Source organism: Prionailurus viverrinus, chromosome C1 (genome assembly GCF_022837055.1).
Source record: "Prionailurus viverrinus isolate Anna chromosome C1, UM_Priviv_1.0, whole genome shotgun sequence".
Taxonomy (NCBI): domain Eukaryota; kingdom Metazoa; phylum Chordata; class Mammalia; order Carnivora; family Felidae; genus Prionailurus; species Prionailurus viverrinus.
Genome location: NC_062568.1, coordinates 67,672,520 through 67,693,887, shown reverse-complemented (window position 1 = coordinate 67,693,887; position 21,368 = coordinate 67,672,520). Strand labels below are relative to the sequence as shown.

At 36.2% G+C, this 21,368-nt stretch overlaps 1 protein-coding gene and 1 long non-coding RNA gene across 5 annotated transcripts in view; one reads left to right on the top strand and one right to left on the bottom strand.

The window, feature by feature from the left end:
* The window catches only part of LOC125172320 (uncharacterized), a 106,415-nt gene that overhangs the window by 3,687 nt on the left and 81,360 nt on the right, over window positions 1-21,368 (top strand). The window lies entirely within an intron of this gene.
* LY75 (lymphocyte antigen 75) overlaps window positions 1-21,368 on the bottom strand; it is a 131,405-nt gene that overhangs the window by 31,660 nt on the left and 78,377 nt on the right. For 2 of the 4 annotated variants that reach the window (XM_047870172.1, XM_047870173.1), the window contains exons 28-35: window positions 20,678-20,794; window positions 17,887-18,081; window positions 15,150-15,376; window positions 13,626-13,794; window positions 10,160-10,309; window positions 7,930-8,052; window positions 6,064-6,231; window positions 3,838-4,386 (exon numbers count right to left, since the gene is read on the bottom strand). In XM_047870172.1, coding sequence (XP_047726128.1) covers window positions 4,208-4,386; window positions 6,064-6,231; window positions 7,930-8,052; window positions 10,160-10,309; window positions 13,626-13,794; window positions 15,150-15,376; window positions 17,887-18,081; window positions 20,678-20,794 — 1,328 coding nt within the window. In that variant the 3' untranslated portion in view covers window positions 3,838-4,207. Of the gene's footprint in view, window positions 1-3,837; window positions 4,387-6,063; window positions 6,232-7,929; window positions 8,053-10,159; window positions 10,310-13,625; window positions 13,795-15,149; window positions 15,377-17,886; window positions 18,082-20,677; window positions 20,795-21,368 lie in introns of those variants that run through there. The other 2 variants (XM_047870175.1, XM_047870174.1) reach the window with 2 other exon arrangements.

Genomic DNA, 21,368 nt, shown 5'->3' with positions numbered 1-21,368 from the left:
CTTCTACTCCATAGACAAAGGGGGGCCATCAGGTCTAGACAAAAATTTTCAAATACTTTCCTGCTCTCCCTTTCTCTTCCACACAGGTCTTCCTTGTGTGGCCTCAGAGAGGACGGCAGTCTTCTCTGTCCCATCCAAACCCAGTTCCTTTTTCTGTGGGTTTCGACCTGCCCTTCTCCATCTTCCCCAAGATCTTCTCCTATGACTCCATCTCTCTTCCCTGCATCATTAATTTCTCTCTGCCCACTCTTTGTGGATCTTTCGATTTGTTTGGCTTTGTTCCTCTCAGTTTCTAATCTGTGAACCTCCTTCCCTCCTTCTTTGGAAAAAAAACCTTCTTCAACCCACCTTCTCCCTCTCTTTTCCTTTTCCACCATACTTTTCAGAATCTCACGTTCCCCATTTTCTAATTTCCCTTTCACTTTGCAGCTCACTCTGGATTCTGGCTCCACTCTGCTACATTTCCACTGGCTTAGATCACCAGTGTTTTCCTAATTTCTGGAGTCCAGTTTTATCTGACTTTGTTTCTCTATTGCTTAGCAATTGGAAGAGAGATGGAGTCCTGGGAGAAGATCTTGGGGAAGATGGAGAAGGGCAGGTCTAAGCCCATAGAAAGAGGAACTGGGTTTGGATTGACTTGATGTTACATTGCATTAAAAGGGTGAACTTGGCCAGTGAACTTACACCCTAGGGCTTCCCAGACTGTCAGTCCACATAAGGTTCCTGGGGAAGGTCCCTGGGCTGGGCATTGCTGAGATCCCTTTTGGCCTGAGATAGGTAGGAGGCCTAGATAATTTTAGACCAAAACACAGAGGGAGTCCTCCTCTGTATTTCAGCTCCTGTAGGCTCAGGAGTGGGGAAAATGGGATGAAGAGGAAAGGTTGATGAGGAAGACCAGTGAAGAGGTTGGTGCAAACAATCCGGGGAGAAAAAAAAAATTATAAAGGCCTGAATTGAAAGAGCTGATAATGGAGACAGCCACTCTGTGAGAAGCCTGAGATAAAACTGACTGAATTGTTGAATTAGGGAGATGAGAAAGAGATGATTGGAGGATGAATTCTGAATTTCTAGCTTGGGGGAAAAGGAGTGTAGTGTTTTCATATTGATTGAAAGAGAATATACGAAAACTTAGGGGAAATGGAAAAAAAAATTTCTAAACTTCTGCTTCTTATTAATTTAGCTTGGAAAAAAAAGAGAAATACACATATACTAAATTTGCTGAAATGTAGATAATTGTAAGAACATTTTAATTTAGAACATGCAGGGAATTAGAGGTGACTTTGTATGGATGATGAGGTCTAGTCAAAATAAGTCTTTGACATCTAGCTGAAATTTGTTTTCTTAAACAAGATAAAATTATTGAACTAATAACAATTAAGTCTTCACTTCCCCAAGAGGGCTTTAGGATTAAATGAACCTAAGATAAAGGAATGTGAATCTCTTTCCGTAGCATAAATTTAGCAGTGGCTTGAGGATTTGGGGTTACCAACATTATGGTAGTCATTTGCAGAAGACAACTGCCAGATAATGGCAACATCCTGCCCCAGGATCGGGGAGGGGAACATGCTGTGTGTGGGGAGAAAGGACGAAAAAGAGGATGATCAATGGTATCACTTCCACATTTGTCCCCTGTACCTGATCATTAGGTTTATCTACTTGCTTTTTTAGGTACCCGGTTTCAAGAGATCAATTTTGTCAGACCACATGTGAGGGTTGGATTAGCTAGGGAAGACTGGAAAAGGCTGTCTTCATTTCTATTGATCCATCTGCAACTGGTCAAATGAGGAAGTGAACACCATATGGGCAGTTGTGGTCATGCTGAGAAGGACTTTCATGTAGATTATCCAGTGGGAGTTAGAAATATGAGCCTGGAACTTGATATGTAATCTACTGACTTGGAAGTGGCTGATGAATGCCTTGGGCTGGGAGGTAGGGGAGAATCTCCTGAGGGAGCACTATGAGAAGTAAGAGTGGATCGTAGATGGAATTCCTGCTGATCTAATAGTTAAAAGACTTGCTGAGAACTGCTGAGTCAATGGCATCTGAAAAAGAGACTCAAATCAAACATTCAGAGATACAGGATGATATTTATTCTTTAAAAAATGTACACAAAATCTTAAGGATACCTCACATTACAACAGCTGTATATTTACCTTTTCTTATACTACATGCCTCACATAATAAAACCCAATCTAGAGATGGTTTTGAGATACATTTTTTCAACAAGGATCAACAACACTTTCACCAAAAAAATGAAACAAGTTTATTATAGCATTGCTACTATATATAGCTGTGTTTTCACATCAAGTTGGTTTAGTTCTTTGAAGAAAGTCTTTAACAACTAAAATTGTACAGATCACAGGGTAAGAGGACCTAGTCTAACAAATTCAGTAAAAGATATTTCAGGACAACCATACTATACTTTAGACTATACTAAAACTATCTTTTGAAAATTATTTATAAGTTTATCATAGTACAAACACTCTAAAATTTTAAAATAAATCTATGGATATTATACAAAAATATTCTAAAGTATAAATATAAACACTGAATAAAACATTCACCATGTTCAGTGGAAACTATCATTCAAAATATATTCTAGGTGGTAAACTTAAAGTGATAACCACCAAACAGTGTTTCCTTAATTATTCATCACTTAAAATAGTAGTAATCACAAAGTTTAGAGTTTCATTATAAAATTTTCAGTTTCACAAATGCAAGATACACAATTTCTCGTATACATAGACACCTTTTCTCTTTAGCTCACAGAAAAAGGCATTAAAGTAACACAAACTTCTTAGTCAAAATTTGACATGTCACATAAAGCATAAAAATTGCAAAATTTTCAAGAACTTATATCCTTAGCTGATTCCCTTTAAGAGGGAAAGAGTTAAATATTGTACATAAGAAAAGACAAAAACCACACTGCTACAGTATACCTAAATCAATCTAAAAACAATGTTCCTGTATACTTTAGAAAAATGTTAAGTATTAAATCTTCTTTAAAAGCCATAATTTTATGAATAACTATGACAAAACAAAATATTTGCATTTAATCAATTTTAGTATGAAATATGTTTGGAATAGTATAAGAAGCATCTTGCCAAGAGAATTATTTTGCTGTATAAAAAAGTAAGCATATCTCATTAATAATTTCTCCTAAATGCTACAAATGACTATTTTAAAACAATGTTGGGGCGCCTGGGTGGCGCAGTCGGTTAAGCGTCCGACTTCAGCCAGGTCACGATCTCGCAGTCCGTGAGTTCGAGCCCTGCGTCAGGCTCTGGGCTGATGGCTCAGAGCCTGGAGCCTGTTTCCGATTCTGTGTCTCCCTCTCTCTCTGCCCCTCCCCCGTTCATGCTCTGTCTCTCTCTGTCCCAAAAATAAATAAACGTTGAAAAAAAAAATTTTTTAAATAAAAAAATAAATAAATAAAACAATGTTGATATTATTTACAGTTATGTTTTTACCTTGAGGTACAAATTTTGCATTAGGCTAGATTTTTTTTTTTTTTTTAGTAGGCTCCATACTCAATGTGGGGCTTGAACTCACAACCCTGAGATCAAGAGTTGCATGCTCTACTGACTGAGCCAGCCAAGCACCCCTAGGCTGGATATTTAAAAATTTTTTTTTTCAACGTTTATTTATTTTTGGGACAGAGAGAGACAGAGCATGAACGGGGGAGGGGCAGAGAGAGAGGGAGACACAGAATGGGAAACAGGCTCCGAGCCATCAGCCCAGAGCCTGACGCCGGGCTCGAACCCACGGACCACGAGATCGTGACCTGGCTGAAGTCGGACGCTTAACCGACTGCGCCACCCAGGCGCCCCATAGGCTGGATATTTTTAAAAGCAAAAAGGTAGACTTATGACTTATTAACATGCCAATTTTAAGTTAAAATACCATTAAAATATACATATCCTAGTTACTAACTACATTCTTACAGAGAAAATGCACATGAAATTTATTACCCTACAAATAACTTGGACTTTAGTCCCAGCTTTGGCTCTTTTCCATTCTATTAAGTAAAGTTTTAAACATGGCATTTCGTGGATAATTCACTGTAGATACTAGGACTGCAATTAAACAACTGAAAAAGTACTAATGACTTCTACTTTAGAACAGAGTAAATACTGACACTGGGAAAATCTAAGAAGGCTCATTTTCCTTAACATGTTAGTGCAAATTAACAAACTTTTAGAAGAATTTACTCATGGAAAGTGGGAAGCATAATCTCATCTTCATTCATTCCTTGTTCATATCGAACTGAAGAGAAGACTGCCCAGTGCAAACGGTTCCTTTGGAAGAGGAACCAAATCAGTGCACTGATGAGAGCTAAGACACTTAGCACAGCAAATGTGATAGTTATTCCTCGGTAATCAGAGCCTAGAATACAGAAAGGTTTGACATTGGAGGAGAGAATATAAAAGCGATCATTATTGATCTAATACATTAGGCTGTGTGTCACATTGTAAACTCTGTACGAATTAGACACAATAAGTACTTGATTGTTTCATAGCATTAACACAGAATTCAAAGTCATCATCAAACACTCAAGTATTTTCTTTACAGATTTAATTGTTTTCCTTTTCATTCAAATCCTATTCATTGTTTTAGCAATTTTCTTCTAAAGAACTTAGAGCATTATCATTATTCTCACTTTCCCTCCTCCTCATCCTTTCTGAGAACATTACTCCCAGTATGTTACCTTACTTTGATAGCAAATTGCTGTAAGTTGTAAATTTTTGTGTTTGACTCACCCAGTGCCAAATAAAGTGTTATTTGCTTTAAAGCAAATTTACGACTTTAGGATGACTTCATTTAGCTACTAGCTATTCAATTTCAAATGCTCTCCCAGGCCCCTTCTCTACATGCTGCACAGATGGACTCATTCTGTCCCCTTGTTTTAAACATCATCTCTAAGCTGACCTCCCTTCTCTTTCATATGTCCAACTGCATGCTAGACATTCCATATGAATATCTCATCTCCATATGGACAGTTCAAAATGCCAAATCAGAACTCTTGGCTTACATCACCCTAACCCTGCTCCTGGGCTCCCCCCATAATCTTCCAGTTGTTTTCCATTTCACTCAGCATAGAACCTGAACTCTTCAGCCTGGCTTCCAGAGCCCTAGGTGGCTGGTACGTGCCTACCTTTCAGCTCTTCCTTGAGCACTCGTCAAGCTTGTTCTGCTTGAGGCTTTTTGCTCCATCTGGTACCTCTCCCTGGCATGCCTTTTCCCCTGATCTTTGTTTGGCTGGCCTTTCAAATCTCAGCTTCAGTGTCTCCTACTCTTAGACATCTTCCCTGATAACCTAATCTAGTGTAGCCATCCCCATACCCAGCACACAAAACCCAGCATACAGTAGACACTCCAAATATTTGCTGAATCAATGCATGAATATATAGATACCAATCACTTAGTATTGGCGATTTATCTTCAATATTTATTCACCAAAAGGACGCTTTTATGCTAAATCTTTAAAAATGTTGCCATGAAAAACTTAGAGCTCCTTTCTCTAGAAATGAAATTAAGGTAAGATTTTTTCTGGTTATTCTATGCATCAATTCAGGATGAAACCTAAGTCTGAATTATGACTTTCTACAGATGTTCCTTCCAGGAAATTTTAAGTAATTAAATCCAGTTTTGCACTGTTGCTAAGCTAATCATGAGTTTTATGGGAATGAGGAGAAAGGAAGCAAGCTTGACCTTTTACATATCTGACCGACAGAATCAAATATATCTTAAGAACATATTCAAAGAAATGAGCTCCCTAATATTCTGGCAGCTTCTATTTTTCTTAGGAAATAATTACACAAAGTTTAGGCTGTTTGTGGTTTCACCTGGGAGTCTTAGACATCTTGGTATTTATTATCTCTTACAATATATTTTTCTGAGGGAAAGCATCTGTGTAGCTTAAGCAATTTTTTTGGTTATCCTTTAAGGACTAAATAAGGACTTCAGGAGGCAAGTGCAAAACATGGCACATAATTGAGTTGTACATTTACTTCCTGACCTGTTCTGCAAAAATATTCCTTAAGGGCAAGGTTCCATACTTACCCAGAGGAGCTTTGCAGACAACCCTTCCATAGCCATGTGAACATTCAACTTTTATCCAAGTTTCATTTGAAGCTAACAAAATGCTACATTTTCCATCACCACTCTTAATTTTATTTGCCCATTTGACAAATGTCACTTTTGATCCATCCAACCAATTCCAAGACTGATCTAAAGAAAGAAATTAAGTTTATTGTCTCTAAATTTCTAAGGTAGAAAGGCATGTGGCTCGTATAACTCATTTACATAGAACTATGCTATGCCACTGTTGAAAATGAAACTTATTAAAAATGAAAATATTTTTTAATGAAAATATTAAAAAAAAAAATCAGTCCTTCAGTTGCACTTGTCACATTTCAAGTGCTCCATAGCCATCTATGGCTAGTGACTACTCTTACACAGCACAGATATAGAACATTTCCATCTTTGCGGAAAGTTCTATTAGCACTGATACAAAATGTGGTGTTTTGATTAAAAAGTAGAATGCTTGCACATTCATTGTGGAAAGGATAGATTTCTAAAGACTGCATCTCCATCAGCAACCTCACCTCCTACTAAAAAACTCATATCATTAAAGATGTGCTGGGGGAAGAAGGGTCTAGAGGGTCCAGGAGGGTCTCCCCACCAGGACTCCATTTTTATTTTCCAGCTGAGGTAGCACCACCTTGTGGTGACAGTGTAAACACAATTTAGAACTCATTTAGATGGCCAACTTTGAATCCATTCATTTTGACAAGTGCTTAATATTTTGGAATTCACATGTATTTCAATTATTTAGAATTCAACTTTGCATAAAATGTGAAACACTTCCTATTCTTCTATTGAATCTGTACTCTTCATTCTTTATCCATTTCAAATTCACTAAAATCTTTTGTACCCATTACTGCTTGGATTAATCCATTATTCCTTGAGAAATTCTTCCACAAATCTTTTTTAATTCTGTGCAATTTTACTAAGCTGGTTTGAAAGACAAAATCATCATTAAGAATTAATTATTCTCTTGGGATGCCTGGGTGTCTCAGTAGGTTAAGCGTCCAACTTCGGCTGGGGTCATGATCTCACAGTTCCTGTTAGTGAGTTGGAGCCCACCTCTGGCTCTATGCTGACAGCTAAGAGCCTGGAGCCTGCTTCAGATTCTGTGTCTCCCTCTCCCTCTGCCCCTCCCCTGCTTGTGCTCTGTCTCTCTGTCTCTCTGTCTCTCAACAAATAAACAAACTTAAAAAAAAATTACAGAGGCAGTATAAGTAGGGAAGGGACAGAAAGAGGGAGAGAGAGAATACTAAGCAGGTTCTGCACTGTCAGTGCAGAGCCTAATGCGATACCGTGAGATCATGATCTGAGCCAAAACCGAGAGTCAGACACTTAACTGACTGAGCCACCCAGGCGCCCCAATATTAAAATTTTTTTAAAAGAATTAATTATTCTCTATGGTAAAAATATTTCAAGATGGAAGAGAACAATAAGAAGAGAACTTTCTGAATAACAGAGTTATAAGCTATAAAAATACGACTGATACACACTAGAACTCTAAGGAAAGTAAGTCATGGGTTCTTTGTGGGACATGGGGGGCACAAATATCATTGTAGGAGAAAAAATATGCTATTGATCCAAGTACCTTAAGCATCTAGAACACCCCAGTTGATTTAATCTGACTTTCTATTTCATTAGTATTTTCCATAGGTACCAATAAATCACTTGAATATTCATTAGGATTTTATAAATGTCCAAAACAGCCAGCAGACCTAGCTTATTCATCAATAAGAAGCATTTGAATTAACCACCACTTGACATTCTTTAGCAAGGCTGACTTGGTATTTAGGACAAATTGGAACTCTCTTTGCACACTGTCCACACAAATATGTCACTTACCAGTAGAATGTTGAGATAATCCGAGCCAAACTCTCATGGTAATATTATTATTTTCCCTCATCAGTCTGCTCACAAATTTATTCTCATCTTCATCCTCTATGGTAACAATAGTTGCAGAATGATCTGTTGAAGGAAAACAAATCCTAAACTAATGAGCTTTATGCAAACTAGGGAAATGGCTTATTTTCAAACAGCCATTTGAGAAAAAAAATCAATCTTGATAAAGATCATTGAGAAATTCAAGCTTTACATAGAGAATACTTTTTAAATCTGATATTTGTGTCATATTTTTAAAAGAATGGCATTAATAGATCCCAAAAAAAGTTAGACATATTTCTAGATTGAAACTTTATTTAGAGAAATGTTATGTTTCTTTAAAATGTTTACCTGATAATATTATTTGACCTTGGGACTGCCTACCAATGAGGCCTTTGTATATGAACAGCTAGTTAGAAGAAGTGGGGTATGTGATTGTAAAAATACATATCAGCATACTCTCCATATAATAGCTCAGCTTTAAATTCGCTTCTATTAAAATGAAAATAAAAGCAAACAGGTTTGGGATATTGAGGAGCATTAGCGTTTCCTTTAATATTACTTTACACATAAATGAACTTGGTTATGCCCATTATATGTTCCCAAATATAGTATGGAACTGAATACTCTTGAAGTTTGATAAATTGCCCTAAACCCACAGAGAAAATAGTATTATCACCATCATAAAGCAAGGGATAAAAATAAAATAATAACAGACTTGGAAATAAATCCTAAGAGTAGAATCACCTCTCCAACAGTGACAAGCCTATCTACACTTGAACTAAAGCATTTCTTTCGTGGTGGTGATACTGGGAGAATGGCAAAGGCAAGTCTTTACTCCTTTATAGAAGACCAGAGTATGCACATGCTTGTTTAATATTACATAATCCTGTAGGGAAGATATCACTATTTTACAGATGAGGAAATTGAGCCTCAAGAAGATCAATCATTCAGGTTTATACAGCTAGCCAGTTATAAATTTAGAGAGACAATCTCAATATTTTCTAATAATAAGAATAATTTGCTCACTATTTGCAGGGCACGGTGCTACATTTGCATATATTATCTCATTTCATTCATTCCTACAACAACACAACCTTTGAAATAAGTACTATTTTCATTCTCACTGTTCAGATGAGAAAAGAGAAGCTATTATGTAACTTCTATAGTATCACTCAGCTAATAAGTATGGGAGTAGGATTTAAAACTTAGACCTGTCTGCCTCCAAGGCTTAAGTACTTAACTCCCACTCTACAATGACAGTAACCCTTCCTATTTTCTCCTGTAGGAGCAAGAGGCTTCTCACTCTTAGAACACATACATAGTTCACAATAGTTCCCATCGTGTGTGTGTGTGTGTGTGTGTGTGTGTGTGTGTACACATACACCACAGAGGAGTTCCCACACAAAAGTTTCCATCATGTAGTCAAGCAGTAACAAGGAGATTTTTAAATCAGGCAAATGACTCCAAAACAGTTAGCAAAATAAATGAGAGATATGCCACCAGTCTGGCTAAACTGCTACCCAAGGATGCAGGTCTTTGAAATACTCTCAGTGGTCTCCCCAGAAGTCATTTCACAGTTTGACTATAGAGTAAATTTATTATGGGAGAGATCCAATTATTGCTGTTCTTTCTAAAATAGTTAAATTTGAAGACAAAAAGTCCTGTTCCTTATGATGTTCAGAGGATATGGGCCATTTCTATTGCAGGATGGATGAACAACCCATGCTTCCTTGATTTTGTTACCCTGGTCAGTGATAAGCTTACTTATTTATAACTAAGTAGTGGGAAAATCTGTAATTTGTATTTAGTACTTAACCAACTTCAAAAAAAAATTGCCTTTAATCCCTTCATCTAAGCATATCTAACTATATTTAAAACCATTTCATTTGTCCTTATTTTCACATAATAATTCACATAGCAATTTTTTATTCTACTTCTTCCCACTTACTTTTATTTTCCATGTACTTATTCTTACATTGGTCACTTTTTATGGCTATTCCAATGTTCCACTTAACTCATACTTCATAAAATACTTAACTATTTCCCCACCACTGGGCAATTCGGTTATAAAATGCCATTATAGATATAGAGTGTTCTAAAAATATTTTTAAAAATATAATCATTACATCCTTGGGAAAAATTCCAATGATTAAATTATTGAGTCCAAGAAAATCAACAGACTTTAACTCACCAAGTTTTGAACAAAACTGTTCAGCTTCCAAGAAACTGTGCAATGCCTGGTTGGACGCGTAACAGTGGTCCCTGTACTGGATCCACTGTGATTCGTTCCCTTTCCCTGCTGGACATCTTGATGAGTAGGTATGAGAAGACACCTCTTTAGCTATAAAAATGTTAGACATGACTGTAAACACGCACAGGCAAAATGATTGGCTTTTAAAATCTCACTAAACCCTGTTTGAAACTGTGGTGCCTGTGAGTAGGAAAGCATTCAACTCAATACACACACCAGAGAAAGCTACAGCTCATACTCTAACAGTATACATTGTTTTAAGTGTTTATTTATTTTTGAGAGAGAGCACAAGCAGAATAGGGGCAGAGAGCCCAAAGCAGGCTCCATGTTGACAGCAGCTAGCCTGATGCGGGGCTTGAACTCATGAACCTTGGGATCATGACCTGAGCTGAAGTTGGACACTCAACAGACTGAGCCATCCAGGCACCCCTAAGAATACACATTCTAATTAGCTTTTTTGGAATACCATTTTTAACTTAGAAAATAGAAGAAACTATTTAGCCTTCTAAGATGCAATTAGCTTAATGTAAAAACAATTGGAGAGACAGAATAAGAAAAGAAGCAAAGACAGGCTGGCTGAGTAGGCCTGTAACTACTTTGAAACAATTAAAATTCTTTCCTTGAATTCTTTTTATCTTGGTAATATATAACTAGTTTTACCTTGCCATGTAAAGAACTACTTTTAAAAATCACATCTACAAGTGAAAATTTGGTAATTTGTTTACACAGTGCAGTGTATCTGCACAGCAAAATCTGTCTCAAACAAAAAGTCTAAGTATGGCTTCTGTACCCATTAAATAATAACTCCCCATTCCTGCCTGCCCCCAGAAACTACCATTGCACTTTCTGATTCTATGAATTTGACAACTCCAGGTACCTCATACAATTCAAGTCATATGGCATTTGTCCTTTTGTGTCTGACTTATTTCACTTGGAATAATATCCTCAAGATTCATCCATGCATGTTGTATTATGTGTTAGAATTTCCTGCTTTTTTAATGCTGACTAATATTCCACAGAATGTATATACCACATTTTGCTTATGCATTCATCTGTCAATGGACAACTTGGGCTGCTTCCACCTTTTGGCCATTGTGAATAATGACGCTTGTGAACAGGGTTGTACAAATATCTGTTCCAGTCCCTGCTTTCATTTCTCTTGAGTATATACCCAGAAGTGGAACTGCTGGATCCTATGGTAATTTTATTTAAAAATTTTGAGAAATCTCCATACCATTTTCCACAGTGGCTACACACAATGTTTTATTCCCGCAAGCAGTGTACTAGGGCTCCAATTTCTCCACATCCTTGCCAACACTTGTTATTTTCCTTTTTTGTTTTTTGAGGATTCAGTTTTTAATGTTTGCTCTTGTATTAGTTTCCCAGGGCTGCCATAATAAATTACCACAAACTTGGTGGTTTAAAACAACAGAAATTTCTTCTCTCACAGTTCTGGAGTCTAGTCTAAAAATGAGTGTCAGCAGGGTTGGTACTTTCTGGAGGCTCTGAGGGAGAGTCAGAACTCCCAGCTTCTGGTGGTTGCTGGCAATCTTTAGCTTGTAGCTGCATCACTGCAATTTCTGCTTCCATCATCAAATGGCCTTCTCGGTCTGTCTGCTTCTCTCCTCTTATAAGGGCACCAGCCATTGGATTTAGGGCCCATCCTTATCAAGCATTACCTCATCTTAACTAATTACATCTGCAAAGGCTATTTCTTTTTTTTTTTTTAATTTTTTTAATGTTTATTTATTTTTGAGAGAGAAAGAGACAGAGCGTGAGCCAGGCAGAGAGAGAGGGAGACACAGAATCCGAAGCAGGCTCCAAGCTCTGAGCTGTCAGCACAGAGCCTGACACAGGGCTCAAACTCATAGACTGTGAGATCATGACCTGAGCTGAAGTCGGATGCTCAACCGACTGAGCCACCCAGGTGCCCCTTGAATCGATTTTTTAATTTATTTTTTTAATAATTTTTTTTAGTGTTTATTTATTCTTGAGAGACACGAGTGTGAGCAGGGGAGGAGCAGAGAGAGAGAGAGAGGGAGAGGGAAGCACAGAATCTGAAGCAGGCTCCAGGCTCTGAGCTGTCAGCACAGAACCTGACACGGGGCTCAAACTCACGAACTGTGTGAGATCATGACAAGATCCAAAGGTGACACTTAACCGACTGAGCCACCCAGGTGCCCCGTGCAAAGGCTATTTCTAAATAAGGTTGCATTCTAAGACTGGGTGGATGTGAATGTGGGGGGGGGGGGGGACACTATTCAACCCAATATGGCACGGAATTTGTTTGTTCATGTCATTCAACTTGATCCTATAAAGTCTGTTTAGCTAACACAGATGTCCTTTCCATTTTCTCATGTATCCTCATTGTTTTTCTAAAACATTACATTCATTTTCTGTACCTAACACCTGGGATGTCAGGTTTTGATCATCCATTTATTTCTCATTCTTGATATCATTCTCCCTTTCTTGTATTCACTTGCTTCTCTAAATAAGGTTTTCACATTTTCTTCTGCCTGAATCTGTTTAATTCCAAATGTTGGATCTTCTCTAGAATATTCTTTGGAACAGAAGCATGGCAAGCGCTGAGAGCCAGAGGCTTCAGAGACCACCACCGCCACCATCTCTTGGCTTGTCCAGCAGGCCCTGCAGCTCCGGGGTGGGGGTGGGGGGGCAGCTTAGCTCTTCTGTTCTTCATTAAGGCTCCACCTGTCAGGATAAGCCCAACCCTGGTGGAAGGGGCTCTTTCCTTAGATTTTAAGAATCATGTAAGTTTGGAAAATGCTGAGTTACACAAAGTTAAACTGCTGTCTTTACTACAGAAACTATCAGAGCAGTCAATATGATAAATCAGACCTGAAGTATTTCCCAAATTTATGTGCTTTTGAACCCTTTTTTACTGTTTTTATTTATTTATATTTATTTCTGAGAGAGAGACAGCATGAGCAGAGGAAGAACAGAGAGAGAGGGAGTCACAGAATTCAAAGCAGGCTCCAGGCTCTGAGCTGTCAGCACAGAACCCGACACAGGGTTTTGAACTCATGAACTGTGAGATCATGACCTGAGCCGAAGTCAGATGCTTAACTGACTGAGCTGCCCAAGCACCCCAAATTCCTTTTTAAAAGCAGTGTCAGCCTTTGAGGAACATTGCTAAGTGAAACCAAAATTCACAAATTCTAGAGTAGTATGTACCTGGTGACAGAGGAACTGAAAGTCTTTGGGCACATACATACCCTAAATGGGTATATCATGTTCATCTCTCTTCACAAAGTATCAAATTTATTTTTGTAGGATGTGTGAATAAAAATTATTTAAAACCTACAAAAAATTCCTTTGAGTATTTATCATGTGCATAAGACAAAATGTCATATTTTAATTAATATAGTTATTCAAAATCAAGTCTTACATTTTGTAGGTTTATAACAAATAGCACCATCCCTAACAGACTTGCATTTTTCATGTGTCCAAATTCCTTTTGGATCCAAGACAACACAATTTCCAGCAGATTTTTTATCTTTCCATGGGATGTAGTCAAATGTACTGCCATCAGACCATTCAAAACTTGATTCACTTCCCTGTTTTAAGAATAATAGAGATAAAAAAGCTTAGCACATTTTTAGCATAAGAATTGCCTTTAATTAAAAAAAAAATACAGAAAACCTGAATCCAGACAAAAGAATGTTCAAAAAGAACTGTAAGAAGAATATATATACTTTAAGAAATATTGGAATGGATTGTTAATTATTTGCTTACAATTGTTATAGGTCTGGACCTATTTGTAAAGTCAGGGATTTACTTTTGATGCATTGATTTGAGACGTTTACTCTGGTGCAATTTAAGTAGGACTTTAAATTTATAGACAGTTACTATACTCTGTCCCTAGATTTATTTTTTTTTTTTAAGGATGAGTTTATATAATACTTGAAATTAAATGATGTGCAAATGGCTTCCATTTGTCACAATTACAGATTTATATTAGCAACCTTCATAGTATTCTGAATATTGTTTTTTATGTTTTATAGTTCTGTGGTTTGTGTCTCTGGCTACATGTTTCCTACTACAGAAGCCATCAAGCAGCAGGGGTTTGGAAGAGGAAAATACTTCCCAAGAAATTCATATGGGAAGATTACTTTTGATTTTTCCTTTATTCTATAAACTTAATTTGTCATGCTTTTTAAAATTTTCTCCATTTTGTTCTAAAGATTATTTAAATTAGGTTTTCAATTCTAATCTCTATAGTAGCCTATTTCTTGCAGGGGGGGCAGGAACTGGACATTATTATAGGTACATGAATATACTAATTAATAGGATTCAAATAGTGGCACAAAAGATGTATTTACTACCAAAACATTATCTCAAATAGTGCTCATTTGTAGGGTGAAAGTGAGAAGAAAATACACATATTAGTCCTAATATTAAGAATTTTATTTGACATCTTATATAAATTTTTGTGTTAATCTCACTATAATCCTATATTAAGGAAAATATTATCACCCCAGTTTTACCAATGAAGAAATTAACTTCCAAAGATTAAATGACCTGCTCATGATCACCAAACATAAATGGAAGACATACCACTAATACCAGAACTCAGGTTTTTCTGATTCGTTGCTATTCTTTTTTCCCAGCTTTGCAATTAGTCTGCCCCAACTAGGTAACAGAGAGGTGTTGTTGAGATATTAATCTACTGGGCCCTTGGGATGGCCTGGCAGTGCCTAGGGCGGCTGCAGTCCAGGCCATTTGCCCTACTACATTCTACAAATACAATTTTCTATTTAGTTTCTGTTGTAAAAAGATAAGAAAGCACTATGCTATGCAAATTGAGTCCCAGGACTTACTCTGATGTTATACTCTGAATTAATATCTTATGCTCAAATTTCCAACCTTCTAACACATTTGGAAAATTTCTGGAAAACAAGACAAGACTTACATCGTGACTTGAGAGCCCAACCCATAGTGGAAATCCATCACGTTTTACGATATCTTCCAGAAAGAGCTGGCCATTTTGGTCATGAACACTTGCCAGATAACCTCCACTTTGAGAACACATGTTCAATGCTTCATACCATGTTACCTTTTTTTGAATAACATTATAAATACCATCTTCATATGGAATAAACAGTGGCAGAGTAGCATTATATTCTTCCTTGTAGTCAACTGTAATATTTAAATTAAGAGTATTAGTGATTAAATTTAAATTATTTAAAATACATATTTTGGGTAAGACTGGACATGCAACCATTTCTAAAGTTAAATAAAACTGGATTTTTCTTATTAACAAGGGAGGTAAAATGCATACTTTATTTTTCGTATTGCCACAACACATATAATAGGTTCTTAAATAGTATAGTTGCCTGGTTGATTAAAAAAAAGATATAGGGGCGCCTGGGTGGCGCAGTCGGTTAAGCGTCCGACTTCAGCCAGGTCACGATCTCGCGGTCCGCGAGTTCGAGCCCCGCGTCGGGCTCTGGGCTGATGGCTCAGAGCCTGGAGCCTGTTTCCGATTCTGTGTCTCCCTCTCTCTCTGCCCCTCCCCCGTTCATGCTCTGTTTCTCTCTGTCCCAAAAATAAATAAATGTTGAAAAAAAATTAAAAAAAAAAAAGATATAAACATTGTTTTTCATTTAAGGAACTTACATATTAATTGCAGACATTAAACAACAATACCTGAAATTCAGGCAAAACAATTATCTACTCTAATTTGTGTGACTGAGTAGAGAAGGAGAGACTCATCTGAGTTAAGAGAGTCAGAAAGCCTGCTTATCAAATTAGGTTTCCAGAGTTTAGGTGAGGTGAATTAGAACCAAAAAGAAATAAAGTAATCAGAAAGCTAAAAGCAAATGAAGAATAATATAACAGTAACAAAATGACAATAGTAACAACAATAACAAAAGCACAGTGATAAGGGTACTTGAAAGAGGCACAGGAGCCAAGTGAAAGAGCTCCCAGTGGCCCAAACTAGAACAATTTTAATAAAATATTAAATAATGTAGTATATCGTATTATAACCCAAAGTATAAAATATATACCATGAACTGATACTGATATAAATAACTGAATAAATTTTAAAATGGGAGAGAACAGAAAAATCTCTTGCGCGGTAGAATTCCAAATAATTTACATACGTACACCCTTCTCAGGAAGGTGGAGAATAACTCTTCAGCCTGTAAATATGTACTAAATATACTGACTTCCTTAAAAAGAGTGCAGCATGGAAATGGGGAAAAGAATAACTTTGCAGTGGAGAAAGCTGACAAACACCTAGAGCCAGGTGATCAAGGTTAAAACCAACAGTGGGAAGTCGTGTTGATAGCATATACCCTTCATATGATGTGATGAAAATGACACTTTAATTCTGTGGTTTTTCCTAAACCTCAAGCCCACAACTCCAGTTTAATCATGAGAAAAACATCAGCCAACCTAAAGGGAGACACATTCCACAAAAAAACGTGACCAAAAAAATACATGACCAAAAAAGTGCTCCTCAAAACTGCCAAGGTCATTAAAAGCAAGAAAAGTCTAAGAAGCTTTTACAGCCAAGAGAAACCTAAGGAGACAAGATGACTATATTAGCATGGTATCCTGTATAGAATCCTGACTAGAAAAGGGATATTAAGTAAAAATGTTAAAAATCTAAATAACGTATAGACTTTAGTGAATAAGTAATCCATCATATTGGGTTTCTTAGTTGTGACAATTGTACCATACTAACACAAGATGTCAACAATAGGGGATACTGGTTATGATATATATGGGAACTCTCTGTACTGTCTCTGTAACTTTTTTTATAAACATAAAATCATTCTAAGTTTGTTAAAGAAGTAAAACAAAAGTGGAAGACTTCTTGTCAATAAAAAACCATAAGTAAAGGTGCAAATGAGGATAAGCATACACTGTACATGGGACGATTAAGACATCAGCCTCACAGAAAAAGAGCCTTATTGAGCCAAGAATGGGGGGAAAATCAAGGTTGGAAGAAAGCCTAGAATTTTAGGATAGACAGTGTTTCTAGAAAGTCTTAAAAGCTTACATGGACCCAAAGTAATTGGTAGTAGGGAATCCCTGGAGATTGTTGATGGAAATGGTGTTCCAGAAAGTTATTCTGTGGTACTATGAAGGGAGAAGGTCAGCCTGGATGTTAGCAGAGGTCTTAAAACTTAAAACAGTTTTTAAGCTGTGAAAAATTTTAAACCGATATGCATTTTAAAATAGATTTATTTAAGGAATTAGGCAAATTTAAGAGAAATTTATTTTCAGCCTAGAATGTCAAAACTCTACCCAAACACACTTTCTTATTTATAAAAATCTTCTCCATTCTTCAAAACCCAACCAAGTTTTACTTTCTTCTCAGAGCATTTTGTTGTCATTATTTGTTTTCATTGATCCCTTTTGACTTTCCAACAAATTTAAGCCAGTACCAAATCACCTAAAAGTAACCTACATGAAACAATGATAAAGAATTTCATGCTGTCTCCCCAACTACATTTTACTCCTTGAGATCAAGACCATGACACCAGGAAACTGTATCTTTTCCTTCCTGTGTAACTTCCACAGTACCTCTCACAGGACTGAAAATAGAGGAGGCACTCAAAAAATATAGTTGCATGATTCCCACTTGCGGAGCTAATTAGCCTTATGGAGTGAAAATTCTACATTAGCATACTTACCCATTTCAATTTTACAAGCAAGAATGCTGTTCTGGTTATAGTAAAATATTTCTTCAATAGCATTGAAGGTTTGAATATCCCAGAAGCCATCAGTACTCAAGCCAGCAAAAAAATTGCCATTTTTTATATCTGGTCTTCCTCCTCTCCAATTTGTGTATGACAGCATGGTCTTATCAGACCACAGAAGAGAATTATCTAGAGAAGAAACATTTTTTCTACAATTAGAGATTAAATCAAGATTTGAGTTAGAGTTATGAGGTTAATATTTCAAACTCAACTAATTTTCTTTCTTCTTTACCTGCTTTCTAAAAAGTTATATAATTATGTATATCTCTTTATACATAAAGAGATAAATATTTAAATATTTTCTGACTATAACAGTAAATTATGTTTATTTTTAATTTGGAAATTACAAATTAGAAACATAAAAATTAAAATTTACTTATAATTTCACCATCCTGCAATAACTTTATGCTTACTATTTTTAACCAGATATTCATTTTTACTGTATATATGTTTAATTGCAATGAAAATTAGTATAATTATTTCATTTAAAAAATTAATATATTATAAAACTAGTGACAGAAATCTCTTCTCCGGACCTAAGCCATACACAATTGTGCACATTTATGCCAATCTAATATATATTTGACCTTTTCCTTTCATCATATACAAAATGAACTCAAAATAGATCATAGATCTAAAGGTAAGAGCTAAAACTATAAAACTCTTAGAATAAAACATTGGCGTGTGTCTTTATGACCATAGGGTAGGCAAAGTCTTCTAGATATGCACAAGTGATAAAAAATAGATAAATTTGATTTCATTAAAATTAAAAAGTTTTGTGCTACAGATTATACTATCTAGAAAGTGATGTAGTAGTAGTACATGTAGTAGTAGGCACCTGGCTGACTCAGTTGGTAGAACTTACAACTCTTGATCTTGGGATTGTGAGTTCGAGCCCCACATTGAGAGTAGAGATTACTTCAAAGAAATAAAGTGATGGGAGAAAATATTTACAAATCATTTATTTGACAAGAATCCAGAATATATAAAGAATGTTTATTGATCAATAAAAAAGACAAATAATTAAAAAATGGATAAAGGTTCTGGGGCGCCTGAGTGGCTCGGTTGGTTAAGTATCTGTCTCTTGATTTCAGCTCAGGTCATGATCTCTGAAGATTCGGGAGATTGAGCCCCAAGTCTAGCTCTGTGCTGACAGTATGGAGCCTGATTTGGATTCTCTCTCTCTCTTTCTCTCTCCCCCTCCTCTGTCCCTCCCCTGCTCACCCTCTCTTTCTCTCTCTCTCTCTAAATAAATAAATAAACTTAAGAAAATACAGTATTAAAACAAATAAAAATAAACAATGGATAAATGATCTGAATAATGTATTCTCCAAAGATGATATACAAATAGCCAATAAACACATGAAATTATGTTTAATATTATTAGTTATCAGGGAAATGAAATAAAAACCTCAATTAGATGCCACTTCATAACTACTAGGGTGGCTACAATAAAAAAGAGAGATAAAAAGAAGTGTTGGCATACGTATGGAAAAAATGGGAAGGTATGGAAAATGATATAGCAGCTTAGAAGAACAGTTTGTCGGGGTGCCTGGGTGGCTCAGTCGGTTAAGCAGCCGACTTTGGCTCGGGTCATGATCTCGCGGTCCGTGAGTTCGAGCCCCGCGTTAGGCTCTGTGTTGACAGCTCAGAGCCTGGAGCCTGTTTCAGATTCTGTGTCTCTCTCTCTCTGACCCTCCCCCGTTCATGCTCTGTCTCTCTCTGTCTCAAAAATAAATAAACGTTAAAAAAATTTTTAAAAAAAGGTCATATTTGAGTAATTTAGCTTCTGCCTATGGCTATCACTGTCCCTTGTCTCCTAGTAAGCCCCACCCCCTTACTGGGTAAATGTATGCTTTTGATATATTATGTCCCAGAGTGACATTTTTCCTAATTCCAAACTTCTATGATTTTCAGGACATCTGTAAGTAAGTATTTTTCAAAATTGGCACAGTTCAAAACTGCTTTTTTAAAGCAAAACTGCTTTAAAAAATTTCATACCAATTATACCTTGGACTTGTGGTATTCAGTCCCAATTTCAAATATTCTATCCCACTGTCAGACTGTTTCTCATTTTTCTAACGTATACTCTAAACCAATGCTGTAAACCGAAAGGTGCAACATTAATAGAAGTATAATTCCATTCTCACTCATCCCATATTCTTAGGAGAGATATAAAGTCAATATCGAAGGTTTCTGTGACAGTGTGGTCATTTTTAGTTAGTCTTAAATTGGTAGAAGGAATAGTGGAGAAAGGAAATTATTTTCTACCATTTGACTCTAAGCTTGGTGGTAAAGGCATTTTAATGGCAGATTAGAGATACAAAAACTGTCTGGTATTTATGTAAGTTCTGCTAAGTGCATAATTATAATTTTGTATATTAATAAACACATATGTTGAAGAACTATACCTTTGTAGCTTGATAAGTAATTTATTAATTTATTTAAAAAAATTTTTTAACATCTATTTATTATTGAGAGACAGAGAGTGACAGAGCATGAGCATGGGAGGGGCAGAGAGAGGATGAGACACAGAATCTGAAGCAGGCTCCAAGCTCTGAGCTGTCAGCACAGAGCCCGATGCGGGGCTCGAACCCACAAACCACGAGATCATGACCTGAGCCAAAGTCGGACGCTTAACCGACTGAGCCACCCAGGCGCTCCATTGATAATTAATTTATAATGAAGTATGAATATAAAGAAAACCAGTAGATTTATAACTTACTTTCATAAGTTATACCTAATGTGACCCATAAAGCCATATTATTCAAGTGCAGAAGTTGCTCAAGAACAAAGTTATTCTCTTTTTCATCTCGAATACTCAGAACATGTGATTTTGGGTCTGTTAAAAAAAAATAGTCAATAATTTTAATAATTACTTATCTAGAACACTTTGATAGATTTAGAAAATTTTATTTCCTAGTTTAATAAACTCTAAAACAATATTGAAAAATAAGACAGATGTGTAAATTAAAACTATCTCATTGTATGAAAATGAATAGATTAATAAGTTTTCAAACATTTTGATGTTAAATTTTGACATTCTGATGTCAAACATTTTGATGTCTTATAGCCTAGTATAAAATTATAGCTGAGTAGAGAATTTAAAACATTGATTTGCTTCACTTTTCCTCCATTTAAATCTTGTTTCAAATTGGTACAAATTTACACTGGTAAAGATACACTGTCAAAAACTATAATAAATATAACCTCTTGGATGGTCTGTATGCTAGATCTTTTTCTTTAGAGATCACTCTGATATTTGGATTATAAAAGTTTAATATTTCCCAAAGGGTGTCCCTCAGGAAATTAGCAGGAATTTCTCAGAAAAAGACTAGATGGATAAAAATGTCACAAACATTAATTAAACAAAGTTAGACTACTTCATTTGTGCCTATACTTCTTAAAGTATATGC